This window comes from Aythya fuligula, chromosome 18, assembly GCF_009819795.1.
Source record: "Aythya fuligula isolate bAytFul2 chromosome 18, bAytFul2.pri, whole genome shotgun sequence".
Classification (NCBI taxonomy): domain Eukaryota; kingdom Metazoa; phylum Chordata; class Aves; order Anseriformes; family Anatidae; genus Aythya; species Aythya fuligula.
Window position 1 is genome coordinate 1,301,942 of NC_045576.1, and position 12,427 is coordinate 1,314,368.

Below are 12,427 nucleotides of genomic sequence, written 5' to 3' on the forward strand. Positions count from 1 at the left end.
ATATGAGTTCGGCAAAATGGTTTACTATAAAGGGGTCTTGATTGAATGAGTTGTCTCTGAACTCTGCAAGAGTCAGAGTCAACACTTCATTTAATTGAAATTTCTTGCTTCAGGAGATCTAACCCTGATATTGCCAGCGGTGACGGAAGCAGTATAACTAGCACTAAGTAAAGAGCAGAAATGCAAAGCCAGCAACGAGCACCATCATACAGGCATTACACATGCACTAGAGTCTTTTTATAATCAATGCAACTTCTAGAATTCGTTAAGGTCAATATTAGTTACTAGATTGTTTATGGCTGTTGTTCCTTAGGAGCAAGAATAAAGTGCAGAAGTAAAGGGAAATCTCATAGAGGTGTTTGTTTCTTTCTTTCTTTCTTTCTATAAAATTCAAAATTTATGTGATGCTAGTTCTGAAAGTTGTAGGTGTGAATTATGTATTAAAGGTAACTAGGCGAGTCTAAACTTTTTGAACATATGCAAAAGCAATATGCTTGTTCCAGGAGAAACTAAAGGTCTTTCACTCCATTAGGACTTTTTTTCTCCTTCTCTGTCCTGGTAGTCTATGATCTGACATTTTTACAATGCCTCTTATGCCACTGCCTCTCAAATAGTTTATATTGCTCCACCATCTGGAATGTGTGCATATACAGGTGCACGTAGCAGATTGTATTACTCAGTGCATGAGCTACATTTCTGTTTGTGCTTTAAAATGCACAGAAAAATGCAGTCAAGACTTCGAGTGAAGTTTCATTATGGTCAGTGTTATTATATTTTATTCAATCAAATGCTATAATTTATCATAATTATGCCATTCTAAACCATCTTCTTTTTCATTAGTTACTCTTCTAGGGCTGGACTATCCATGTGTTCACTCAGCTGAAAACACTGCTTTTCCTTTTCTTATTTAGCTTGAGTAGAATAAGCTTTTGTCTTTCTGAGCTTTTAAGTGCATATTTTGTTTCAGCAAGTTTAATTCATTTCTTTCAGTCAAAATAGTGGTACTCTTACAGCTCAAAAATAACCAGAACATAAAATTTCAATTTCTTTTATACTTTTGTGAAAAGGTAAGAGAATCCACATTCTAAAGCTTGGCTGGATATTTTTAGAGCTATGTCAAGCTTTTTTGTTTGCACAAGAACTATAAATATGGGGTGGCTTTATTGTTTGTTTCTTACATGGAAGTAGGGTAGAACATAAACACGTTCAAACAGTAACAGTTTACAATGCCTTCCCCAAGACTTCGTAGATGTTTGTGACTAAAATTCTTCTTGAAATACAACATGGTCAGAAAGTAGTCCCTAATGGCCTAGGAAGAGCTTTTGTTTAGGCAAGCAAACCTCATATCCCCAAAGCAAATGCGAAACTATTAGTGGTAATAATGACAGTCAAAATGCCTTTGATTTCCTGATTTCTCCTTAAAAGTATCATACCCCGCAATCCTCTCTTCAGCCAGCAGTCTTGCTAAAGCAGATATTGTTCCCTTAGAGAGGAAATCTGATGCTCCTAAGAAATTCAACTCTCTAAAAAACACATGTGTATTCATCTGTCCTTTTCACGTCAGTCTGTAACTTCTCGTAGTCTGATGTAGGAAAGCAAAGAGGTCTTTGGATTGAATTTAATAGTCAGCATCCATGATAGGTACCACACAGAATGCTAATAGTCATCTGACATCCCTCTTTCCTAATTGTCTTCAAAATTGTATTGAGTCTGTGACTCTTCAAAGAGTGGGAAACCCTTCAAGCAATGTGCTGGAGAGCTGCATACTCTCACCCTGAGGATTTCAGCCTCAACATTCCTGGTTTAGCCAGTAGCACTTCAACATCATGGGTCTTAACAAATTCATTGAGTTTTTGACTCAATGAATTTGAGTCAAAAACTCACTGGGAGTTTCTTCTGCAGTATGGTTGGATGCCACTAGTTGTTTTTCAGTTCGCAACTTGCAGATCTTTTCCTTCTATGTATCAGTGAGGATATCTGTAAATCTGTTTGCATTAAATTCCTTACTGATGATCAATGAACTTCACTACAAGTATAGTTGTAACCTTCCTATCTCTCTGAGATAGGTGCTTGACAAGAGCTTAAATGTTGTTAAGGAGTGAAGGAAGAATTCAGTATCCTAATCATAGGTGGATAGGGTCATTTTAGATACCTTAGAATATTCCTACTTCATCGCCAACTGCTGTTCAGAAAGGTTTAAGACCTTTTGTGTCTCATGTCATATGTACCAGCATCATGCAGATGGTCTAGAAAGCATTTGGTATGTCAAGTAAGATGGTTACCATCCTCCCTACACCTTGCATTTACCTGCCTTGAAAGTTAGATTTTTCAGTCACTCTGCATAGCAGGTCCATGGGGATATTAGCATAGGGTGTTTTATTCTCTAGGCTTAAGGAACCATCAGGAGAAACCACTCTTATCCTGACTGACTCTGCAGGTGAGGTCAGTGCTCTACTGTCCATCACCAAGAACTTTAACTTTCTCAAGAAGGAATTCCAAGTGCAAAGACCTATTTCACACTTCAGTCTTACTGAAGAACATCAGCAAGGGGCTTGTTGCAACAGCTTGTGCTACTATGCTTCCACATGCACAATGACGCTAGATCAGTCCAGCAGCTGGCAGGGTATAATTTCACAGAATCACAGAATGGTTGAGGTTGGAAGGGACCTCCAGAGGCCACCTAGTCCAACCCCCCTGCTCAAGCAGGATCACCTAGAGCATATTGAGCAGGATGGCATCCAGATGGGTTTTGAGTATCTCCAAAGAAGGAGACTCCACAACCTCTCTGGGCAGCCTGTTCCAGTGCTCTGTCACCCAAACTGTAGAGAAGTTCTCCCTCATATGGTGATGAAACCTCCTGTAGTTCAGTTTATACCTGTTACCCCTTGTCCTATCACTGGCCACCACTGAGAAGAGTTTGGCCCCAGCCTCTTTATGTTGTCCCCTCAGGTATTTGTAGGAATATATGAGATCCCCTCTCAATCCCATCTTCTCTAGGCTAAACAGGCCCGGCTCACCTATAGGACAGATGCTCCAATCCCTTAATCATCTTTGTGGCTCTTCACTGTACTCTCTCTAGATGTTCTACGTGCCTCTTGTACTGGGGAGCCCAGAAATGCACACAGTACTCCAGGTGTGGCCTCACCATGGCTAAATAGAGGGGAGGATCACCTCTCTCAACCTGCTTTCCACACTCCTCGTAATGCAGGCTAGGAGCCCATTGGCCTTCTTGGCCACCAGGGCACACTGCTGGCTCATGGTTAACTTGCTGTCCACTACTACCCTCAGGTCCTTCTCCTCAGAGCTGCTCTCCAACAGGTCAGCCCCCAGCCTGTACTGGTGCATGGGGTTGTTCCCCCCCCAGGTGCAGGACCCTGTACTTGTCTGTGTTGAACCTCATGAGGTTCCTCTCTGCCCAAATCTCCAGCCTGTCCAGATCCCTCTGAACAGCTACACAGGCATCTGCTATGTCAGCCACTCCTCCCAGCTTTTTGTGTCATCTGTAAACTTGCGGAGAGTGCACTCTGTCCCTTCATCCAGGTTGTTGATGAATAAATTCAACAACACTGGACCCAGTACTGACCCCTGGGGGGCACCAATAACCACTGGCCTCCAACTAGATTTGGCACTGTGAGCACAACCCTCTGAGCTCTGCCACCCATCCAGTTCTCATTACATCCCAATGTCCACTCATGGATCCCACACTTCTGGAGCTTGCCCAGGAGGATGTTATGGGAGACAGTGTTGAAAGCCTTGCTGAAGTCAAGGTATACAATATCCACTGTTCTCCCCTCATCCATCCAGCAAATCATCTCATTGCAGAAGGCTATCAGGTTGGTTAAATACTAACTTCCCCTTGATGAATCTGTGTTGACTGCTCCTGATCTTTTCCTCCACATACTTAGAGGTGGCCTCAAGGATGAGCTGCTCCATCACCTTTCCAGGGATAGAGGTAAGGCTGACTGGCCTGTAGTAGCCTGGGCCTTTCTTCTTGAAGACTGGATTAATGTTGGCTTTCTTCCACTCCTCAGGCACCTCTTTTATTCTCCAGGACATTTTAAAGATGATAGAGAGAGGCTCACCAGTTCCCTCAGCACCCTCAGGTGCATCGCATTGGGGCCCATAGATCTGTGGGTGTCTAGCTTGCCTAAATAACCTCTAACCCAATCCTCTTCAACCAGGCGAAAGTCTTCCTCTCTCCAGGCTTTCTCTCATTTCCAGACTTGGTAGTACATGGGGGCTAGCCTTAGCAGTGAAGACTGAAGCAAAGAAGGCATTCAGTGACTGCCTTCTCTGTATCCGCCATCATAGAGGCACCCGCCTCATTTAGCAGTGCACCCATATTTTTCTTAGTCTTCCTTTTGCTGCTGATGTATTTGAAGAAGCCCTTCTTGTTACCCTTGATGTGTCTTGCTAAATTTAATTGTAACTGGGCCTTGGCTTTCACTGCATCCCTGCATTCTCTGACAATGTTCCTATATTCCATCCAAGGAATCTGTCTCTTCTTTCACATCATGTACACTTTTTTCTTCTGTTTAAGTTTTCCCAAGAGCTCCTTGCCCATCCATGCAAGTCTCCTGCACCCCTGGCTTGACTTCTTTCTTGTAGGGATGCACTGATCCTGAGCGTGGAGGAAGTGGTGCTTGAATGTCAGCCAACTCTCCTGGACCCCTTTCCCTCTAGGGCCCTGGCCCAGGAGATTCTTCCAGTTAGGTCCCTCAAGAGGTCAAAGTTAGCTCTCTTCAAGTCCTGCCCTGAGGAATGGACCTTTGAAACAATGCTGTATGACTACGGACTCTAGCAACTGGCACCTTCTGCCACAGTTATGTACTTAAACAGACTCCTCAGCTAAAGGATCTGTCAGCCATGACTTCATATAATGCAGAGAAGCTGCAAGCCACTCACATGTCTAAACAGGACGCTTTTTCTTTTTTTCTGGTACCATTTCACAAGTCCTACTGCTTATACTGTGGACCACCCCTATGAATGCATTAGCTGTGGACATCAAGGCTTTCATGGAGCCAAGGTCTGATGTAGAACAAGAATGTTGTGACTTTGTATCTCATGAACTTCATTAGATTTTTGTGGACTGAAGCTCTCCAGCAGCTCTTTAGCAAATCTGTCCCCAAACCAGATAAATCTACTTTTAAGAGGTACCAAACAAATTGGAATTTCTTTCTTTTGCAATCCCTTTGGCATTTGTATTCCAACTGCCTTTCACTAGTCCTTGAAGGAGTCTCTCAGGTCTCTTAGAAAGAATTTGGCTGCCTTATTCTGGTATCATCCCCCAGTTGAAAACTGGTCGATGTTTTTGTTCCCCTAGTACTGAGGTTTTCAAAAGGCTTTAGTCATGCACCTTTGCTATAAAAGCAACTGCTCCTTCCTGGGGTTTGAATATAATGCCTCTTCCTTTGAATCAATGTTCACTGTGTCATCTTTTTGTAAAGCAGTGATTTTTGGTAAGCTCACCCCATGGAAATTCACCCTGAACGTTCTCGATATGCTGCCTACTGTTTAGGCAGCTCCTGATGCTCAGTTGTATTTTTCCTTGCAGTTCTCATGCAGAGGCTAAGCTGCATGTGCTGGATATTCTTAGAGCTCTTCCCTTTTATCCTTCCAGAACAAAGTAATTTTCTAAATCACACAGACTTTTTGTGGCTTTTGGTGATACATCTGAAGTAATGCTGTTGCCTCTCAAATGCTGTATGGATTACAAAGTATGCAGCAGTTTTCTATACATTAACTTAACTATTTCTTCTCCCCTGTGATATCTGTGTCAGAACCAAGCCAGTACTGAACTGTATTGAACTTCTTCACACAGTGCTGGGTGGGTAGGTCCCACTGTTTGTCCATATCATTTTGTTATTTGTCAGATACTTGTGTGCCATGTGTCATTTTACATCTGTTAAACGTACCAAATGTTGATAGTGAGAGGTCCCAGAGCCCACTCTGCAGACCATCTCTAAAATGATTTTATACCCATTTTTTTTCATGAAATTTGATTTGTTTGAATCAGCAAAATTAAAATGAATTAATTATTTGCAGGGGAATCTTTCTTTCCTGAACAATAGTAGACTAGAAAAATTCTTTTTCTTTCCGGCAGAGATTTTGTAGAAGAAAAGCTTGGCAGTAAATATGTGGTAGGGAGACCCCTGGATTTTGCAACATCCTTTGAGGAATCAGGACCTGCAACCCCAATGTTTTTTATCCTGTCTCCAGGAGTTGACCCACTGAAGGATGTGGAGAAACAAGGTAAATAAATCATGTCTGTAAGCATACCACAGAATTGTGTTTTATCTTCTGCATAATTATCTTGGCATGACATTTCATTTTTATTTATTTTTTATTTTTTTTCTCATCTGTTTGTGGATAATGGAGTAATCTGGTAAATAACAGATAATTGTGAGACTATGTGATTGTTTCTCTTTTTTTTTTTTTTTTTTTTTTTTAAAAGACTTTTGGATTTTTATCTAAAGTTTGATTTAAACTTGTCTCTTTCCTGCAGTTCTGAGGTTTCCAGTGTGGTTCACACAGCAACAATCTCTGAGTTGGTCTTGTACACAACCTATAACTTACATCAGAGATATCTAATATGCTGTCAGATAGCTAAAAATAAGCAACAGCTCCCTGTAACATTCTGCTGGTTAGTGGCAGAGTTTCTGTTTTTTAATCCCATCCTTCCTGACTTGTTTTTGGTGTGGATGTTATGATGTAGTGCTGTCAGCTGGCTTCATAGCCAAAGTGGCATCGCTGAGTTGCCTTGTTTGAGAAGCCAGTGATTGTTGTGGAACATCAAGTGCTGTAGTCAGTGCCTGTGCTCTGAAGCTACCAACACACAGACTTTTGCTTCAGGTCTCAGCTCCACTGTGGATGCATTATGATTTTCAGCCTGAACATGGCAATTACAGTACATCAGGAAATGGGGTCAGCTTCTTGCTGGACCACTGCCAAATTTAGGTCACTGCAGTCACTTCTTTTGAGACTGTTGCAGCAGAGGAGCTCCATCCTTCTGGAGCAGAGGGCCAGATACCCTTGGGTATTGCTTTAGGGCTGCTCCAGGTTGCCACTGTGTTCATCAGATGTCTTTTCTCCCTTTCTCCTTTTCCAGTCATGTAATACCCACATCTCTAAGACCATTGCTCGTGGTCAAGCCCCAGTGCTAACGTACATCTAAACTGTATGAATTACTTATCAGACAATCAGCAGAGCTGTTGGCCAGTTTTCAGCAGGCAGGTCTCTAGACTAAACCTCAGCAGGGCTGGCAGCCCCAGCAGAGTCACCAGTAACACAGAACTAAACCATCATTCAGATGAGAGGTGGCTGACGACTTCCTTCCTGAGCTGTGGGTTCATCTTCCTCTCTGTGATGCATGTTCTGGGTCCTCCCTAATAATGTCCAAGTCAATCCCAGGCTAGATCGTGGTATTTGGTCATGGGCAGCTCCTGGGCTTTGCACTGTATTTTGATCTCTTTCTGCCCTGATATCAGGTCTCATTACTGTAAATTGAAGGGGACTCCATGAGGAAGGTGTTGTCTTGTGCCTGGCTTCCCATTGGAGCCACACTGGTGATCTTGTCTCTCCTGTGATATTTTCTTGTGCGGGAGATCGAGCACTAAAAGCCAGCCATGAGTGGTTTAATCGGAATTGTAAAGATATGTGTAGTTGAGCACCTGGGGTTAGTCAGCTAGAAAAGTTACAGCAAGTGTAAGTGAAAAAAAAAAAATAAACAAATTGAAACTATTGCTTCAGTGCAGCTACACTAGCCTTCAAGTCTGCCTTGCTGGGGTTTGGTCCAGATTTATTATTCAGTATTTTCTCTGTCCTTCATTAAGTTTTATTAAAGTGCATGTCTGACTTGATAAGTCTTTTGAATGGAAGATGACTTCTTCCAGATGCTGCCCTCTCATGGGGCCTTTCCTTTGCAATATGGGGAGGACCCTGAAGCAAACACTGTTGGTCTCGGAAAGCTTCCAGTGACCCTGCTGAGGACAGTCTACCTGCACTGTGCTCTCTCCTCTCCCCTCCAGCAAGGAGGAAGTCTGGCATCGTCTTCTGTGAGGCAGCCAGTGAAGGCTCACTGTGTGTCCCTCTGAAGTCTGTTCCTATCCATGATGGGGAAATAAAAACTGTGTTTTATTTACATTATTAACCACCTGGTTTAGAGCAGTACCTACCTTCTGTAAATTTTCCCCATCCCTTCTTGAGAGGATGAGTCCTGAGGGAAGAGTTACTCTGTGAGGAGTGGATCAGCAGCTCTCAATGTTGGTAGCAACCAGAGATGGTGAGAAAGAAAATTGGAAGTTCTCAAATATGGGTAATGCTGTGTCCTATGGGTTTTTCTGTAGTAAGGCTAAGCAGAAAACCTGAGCAAATGGAAGGGTTTGGATATTTATGTATATCCCCATCTGTTTCCAATCTTGTACCACGAGCTGCATCCTCAGTCTTGTTAGACGAATCTTTTCCTTGTTTTACTATAAAACTTATCTGCTTTCAGCAGGAATTAAGGGTGCGTATGCTGTCTGCCTGTAGAAATATGTGTAGGCAACACCAAGAGAACAGCACATGGGGGCTCCCTGGCTGTGCTGAATGCATCCTGCCGCACTGCACGGTGCCAGCATGGATGTTTGTGGGGTTGCTTCCCTGCGGGAGCACAACGCAGTGCTCATCCTCCAAAGGAGGAGCCCAGAGGAGCATCAGGGACAAAATAAAAAGACACTAAATAGTTGCAATCTTTCCTACAGAGCAGTATATTAAAAGATATGGTCTTTGGGGTTCCCACTGTGCACTGTGTGGGCCCTGGTGAATGAGGTGGTCTCCAATGGTCCTGCAGGTCCTGGAGCACCCTTTCTGATGGGATCTGCTGCAGCCTGCCAGCCATGGGCCTTCCTACAAACATAGCAGTACAACTGGTGGCATCTCTACACAGCCAAAATCCAAGATGAAAACAGAGGGGTGGCTGATTCTTAAATTTGAGAAACCAGGAAGCCTTGGCCTAGGTCACAAGACTTTCACACAGATTTTGTTTCTGCTGCCTGCTCAAGACCAAAAGGGTTCTTAACCTCACTGCTGGTTTGAGCATACATTCACATGGCACATTTCCCCACTGAATGATATCTTGTTAAAAGACTATTTAATCAGTAGGAAATTACTTCTTCCTGGAGAAGAGGAGGCTGAGGGGAGACCTCATCACAGTCTACAACTTCCTTGTAAGGGGGTGTCGAGAGGCAGGAGACCTTTTCTCCATTAACACCAGTGACAGGACCCGTGGGAATGGGGTTAAGCTGAGGCAGGGGAAATTTAGGCTTGACATCAGGAGGGGGTTCTTCACAGAGAGAGGGTGGTTGCACACTGGAACAGGCTCCCCAGGGAAGTGGTCACTGCACCGAGCCTGTCTGAATTTAAGAAGAGATTGGACTGTGCACTTAGGCACATGGCCTGAACTTTTGGGTAGACCTGTGCGGTGTCAAGAGTTGGACTTGATGATCCTTAAGGGTCCCTTCCAACTCAGGATATTCTATGATTCTATGATTCTATTTTAATTTCTACCACTGTAAAATACGTTTTTATACAAGGTTTCAGGGGAATAGTGTTCTTTAAACAAGAGGCACTTTGTAATAATGTACCTTTGTATTGATGCTGCTCAGTAATTAAAAGTAGTTTGGAAGAAGCCACTGCTGTTTTCAGTGCTTTGGCAAGGAGTGTGTGAGAGACAAGATAACTCTTGTAAGAAGCGTGATAGCTCTTCTGTGAGGGTTTTAGATAAGGCTGAACTCAGCCAGGCTGCTGCTGCCTGAGCTTGGCTGTGCTGCATGCCATTCCAGTTAAAAAGTGCTGAACATTCTTTGTTTGTTTGTTTGTTTGTTTGTTTTTTTCAGGGAAAAAACTTGGTTATACGTTTAACAACAGGAATTTCCACAATGTCTCCCTTGGACAAGGTCAAGAGGTAGTTGCTGAACAAGCTCTAGATCTGGCTGCAAAGGAGGGTCACTGGGTCATCCTTCAGGTACGGTGTCTTTGGAAACAGCTTTGCCATCTTCCCATGTTTCCTGGTGCTGATCAAATTAACAAGGGCAGGCTATCATTCCTGTCTGGTGGGAGATGGGACAAGACATTATCTGCATGTTCAAAACTGCCAGTTTCCACCTGTTTCTTGCTGTTATCTGTTTTTATCAGACTTTGTCATCTTGGTTCTCTTGCTCTTGAGCCCTCTATGGAGTATGTAGTTGAAGGGAGTCCTCTGAGAGAAGGCTGTGCTACCCTTGACTGTGGTTTTATTTGCTCCACAAATACATTAAGAACGTTTCCTGAGAGCTGTTAGATGGTTCTCTTTTGACCACTCAAAACCTGCTATGTATTTAAATGAGCAAAAAGAATATGTGCTCTGCCGCAGGAAAGGCAGAGGCTATCTGCAGTGGAGGTGTTGTCGTTATGCATCCCAAAACAGGTAGATGCTTAAAGCCGTCTTCAGAACTCAGCAAAATGTTGCCAAGTCTTAGGGTGCGAGGGGAGTTCTGTCTTCACCACGTGCTCTCCAAAGTCACTTATTCCGTGAGTGCTTTGATTTGCTAATATGCAGTCAGTGATGCTAGCTTTCTTTGCAGGTCTTGGGAATCCCCTTGATTTCCTTGATATGGATTTTATAAACATTTATTATCACTGAATTGTTTGTATAAGGTTTAGGTTAAGACAATGCTTGGAGTCCTGGTATGAGCCTATGGGCCTGATTTTGGTTTTTGAATTAAATGCCACTGATATTTTGATCTTTCTTCATGCTCTTGCTGCAAGCTTCCTCCAAGGTAGACAATTCTGAGCTTTTCCAGGGCTTTTAACATAGACAGCTGCAATGCTAGCCTCCGCACTTGAGATGGTGGTAAAACTAAGCAGCTTTATAAAATGTCTTCCATTCAGTACTGCAACGTGAAGTTTTTTTTTTTTTTTTTTTTTTTTTTTTTTTTGTTCCCCTCTAATGGGGATTATTTGCTATATAGGATCTCTTTTAACTTAGTGTCCATGTCTGTTGATTCAGTACTAGCAGATGAGTAGTATGGGCCTCAGTGTTTTTGTTTCACCCATTCATATCTCTGGTAGGCAAAGCAATCAGTAAAAGGTCTCAGTGGACCCTGAATGTGAAATCAGAAGAGCTGCAGAAATGAGATTTGTATGAAAGAAGGATTTTGATGGTCGAGCTAACTGGCGTTCCAGAAACACCTGCCAAGTGTGACTATCTCCAGTGGCACAGAGCAGACAGGCTCCCCTGGGAGCTGACAGAGGAGTTTAATGCAGCTGGCTGCTAGCAGGTTTTGAAGCAAATACTGCATAACGCAAATTCAGGAGGCATGGCAGTGGCAGTGAGGACAGGCTGCTGGATGCCAGCACCGGGTCTCACTGGGGTCAGTCAGTCACCTGGGATTTTCTCTGCTGTGGTCACAAAACTGAAAAAAATTCATACACATAGACATCCTAGTATAATATTGTGATTGGTTTAGCAGAAAGTAATGTAGACAAGGCTGATTAAAAACAGAGATCAGAGCTCTTTCTTCATGTTTTCATAGTCACCAACCTTCTGAGCAATCCAGGCAGGGCCCCACGGGGAGATGGGTGTCGTGTGTTGGTTCACTCTCAGGACAGACTTGGGAACATCAAGCGAGTGTTTGAGGCAGGCAGTGCCATTTCTCTCCAGTTTCTGCCTTTGGTGTTGTTGGCTAGGCCTGTGGAGTGACAACAGGGCAATGGATCTTACCTGTCACACAGAAGGGCCAAGCTGCTCCACTCCAGATTGTGCCGCTGTATTTCACTTCATGTCCCCATTTCTTTCCAAGGCTTTGATCTTTATGTAAAATGAGGAAAAGGGAAGGGAGAGCAACCTGAGGTGCTAAGTAGGTATCCCCTAAATTGGGCGGGTTGGTCTCAACTCTTTTGTGGTCAGCAGAAATCCATCTGAAATCAGATGGCCCTCTGGGCAAACTTTTTTGCAAGGTTGAACAAATGTTTTTTTTGAGGCTGAAATGCTGACCACTCCAGATATTGATAAATCAGTATCCAAACTCATCACAGCAGGAATGAATGAGAATCCCACGAAGGGGGATCCTGTCATTTCAGTCATAGGTGGATCATGGCAAATATTTGCCATATGGCAGTTTATTTGACAAGGTCTTTCCTTTGAGGCTTTTGATGACAGATACCTTACAGCTTCAGGAGTGTTTGTAGATCAGTTACACAGGACCTGGAACGACACAGACAACTCGATATACAAAAAATGCCCCAGAATTTATAAGTCATCACAATAATAATAAGAGAGTGGGACAGAGCAGATCTCAAGAGGCAGTCAGGGTAATTTTACCCACGTTAATCAAACTCATTGTTTGGAGGCTGTATGCCACCCACAGGACAGCTACATCCAGGCTTCCCATTTGCTGTTGAGCAGACA

The 12,427-nt window shown here is 43.3% G+C and overlaps 1 protein-coding gene across 1 annotated transcript in view; it reads left to right on the forward strand.

Moving 5' to 3' along the window:
- DNAH9 (dynein axonemal heavy chain 9) overlaps window positions 1–12,427 on the forward strand; it is a 194,174-nt gene that overhangs the window by 145,375 nt on the left and 36,372 nt on the right. Inside the window, exons 59-60 of the mRNA XM_032199711.1 lie at window positions 6,104–6,252; window positions 9,876–10,003. Of these exons, the coding sequence (XP_032055602.1) occupies window positions 6,104–6,252; window positions 9,876–10,003 (277 nt within the window). The remainder of the gene's footprint in view (window positions 1–6,103; window positions 6,253–9,875; window positions 10,004–12,427) is intronic.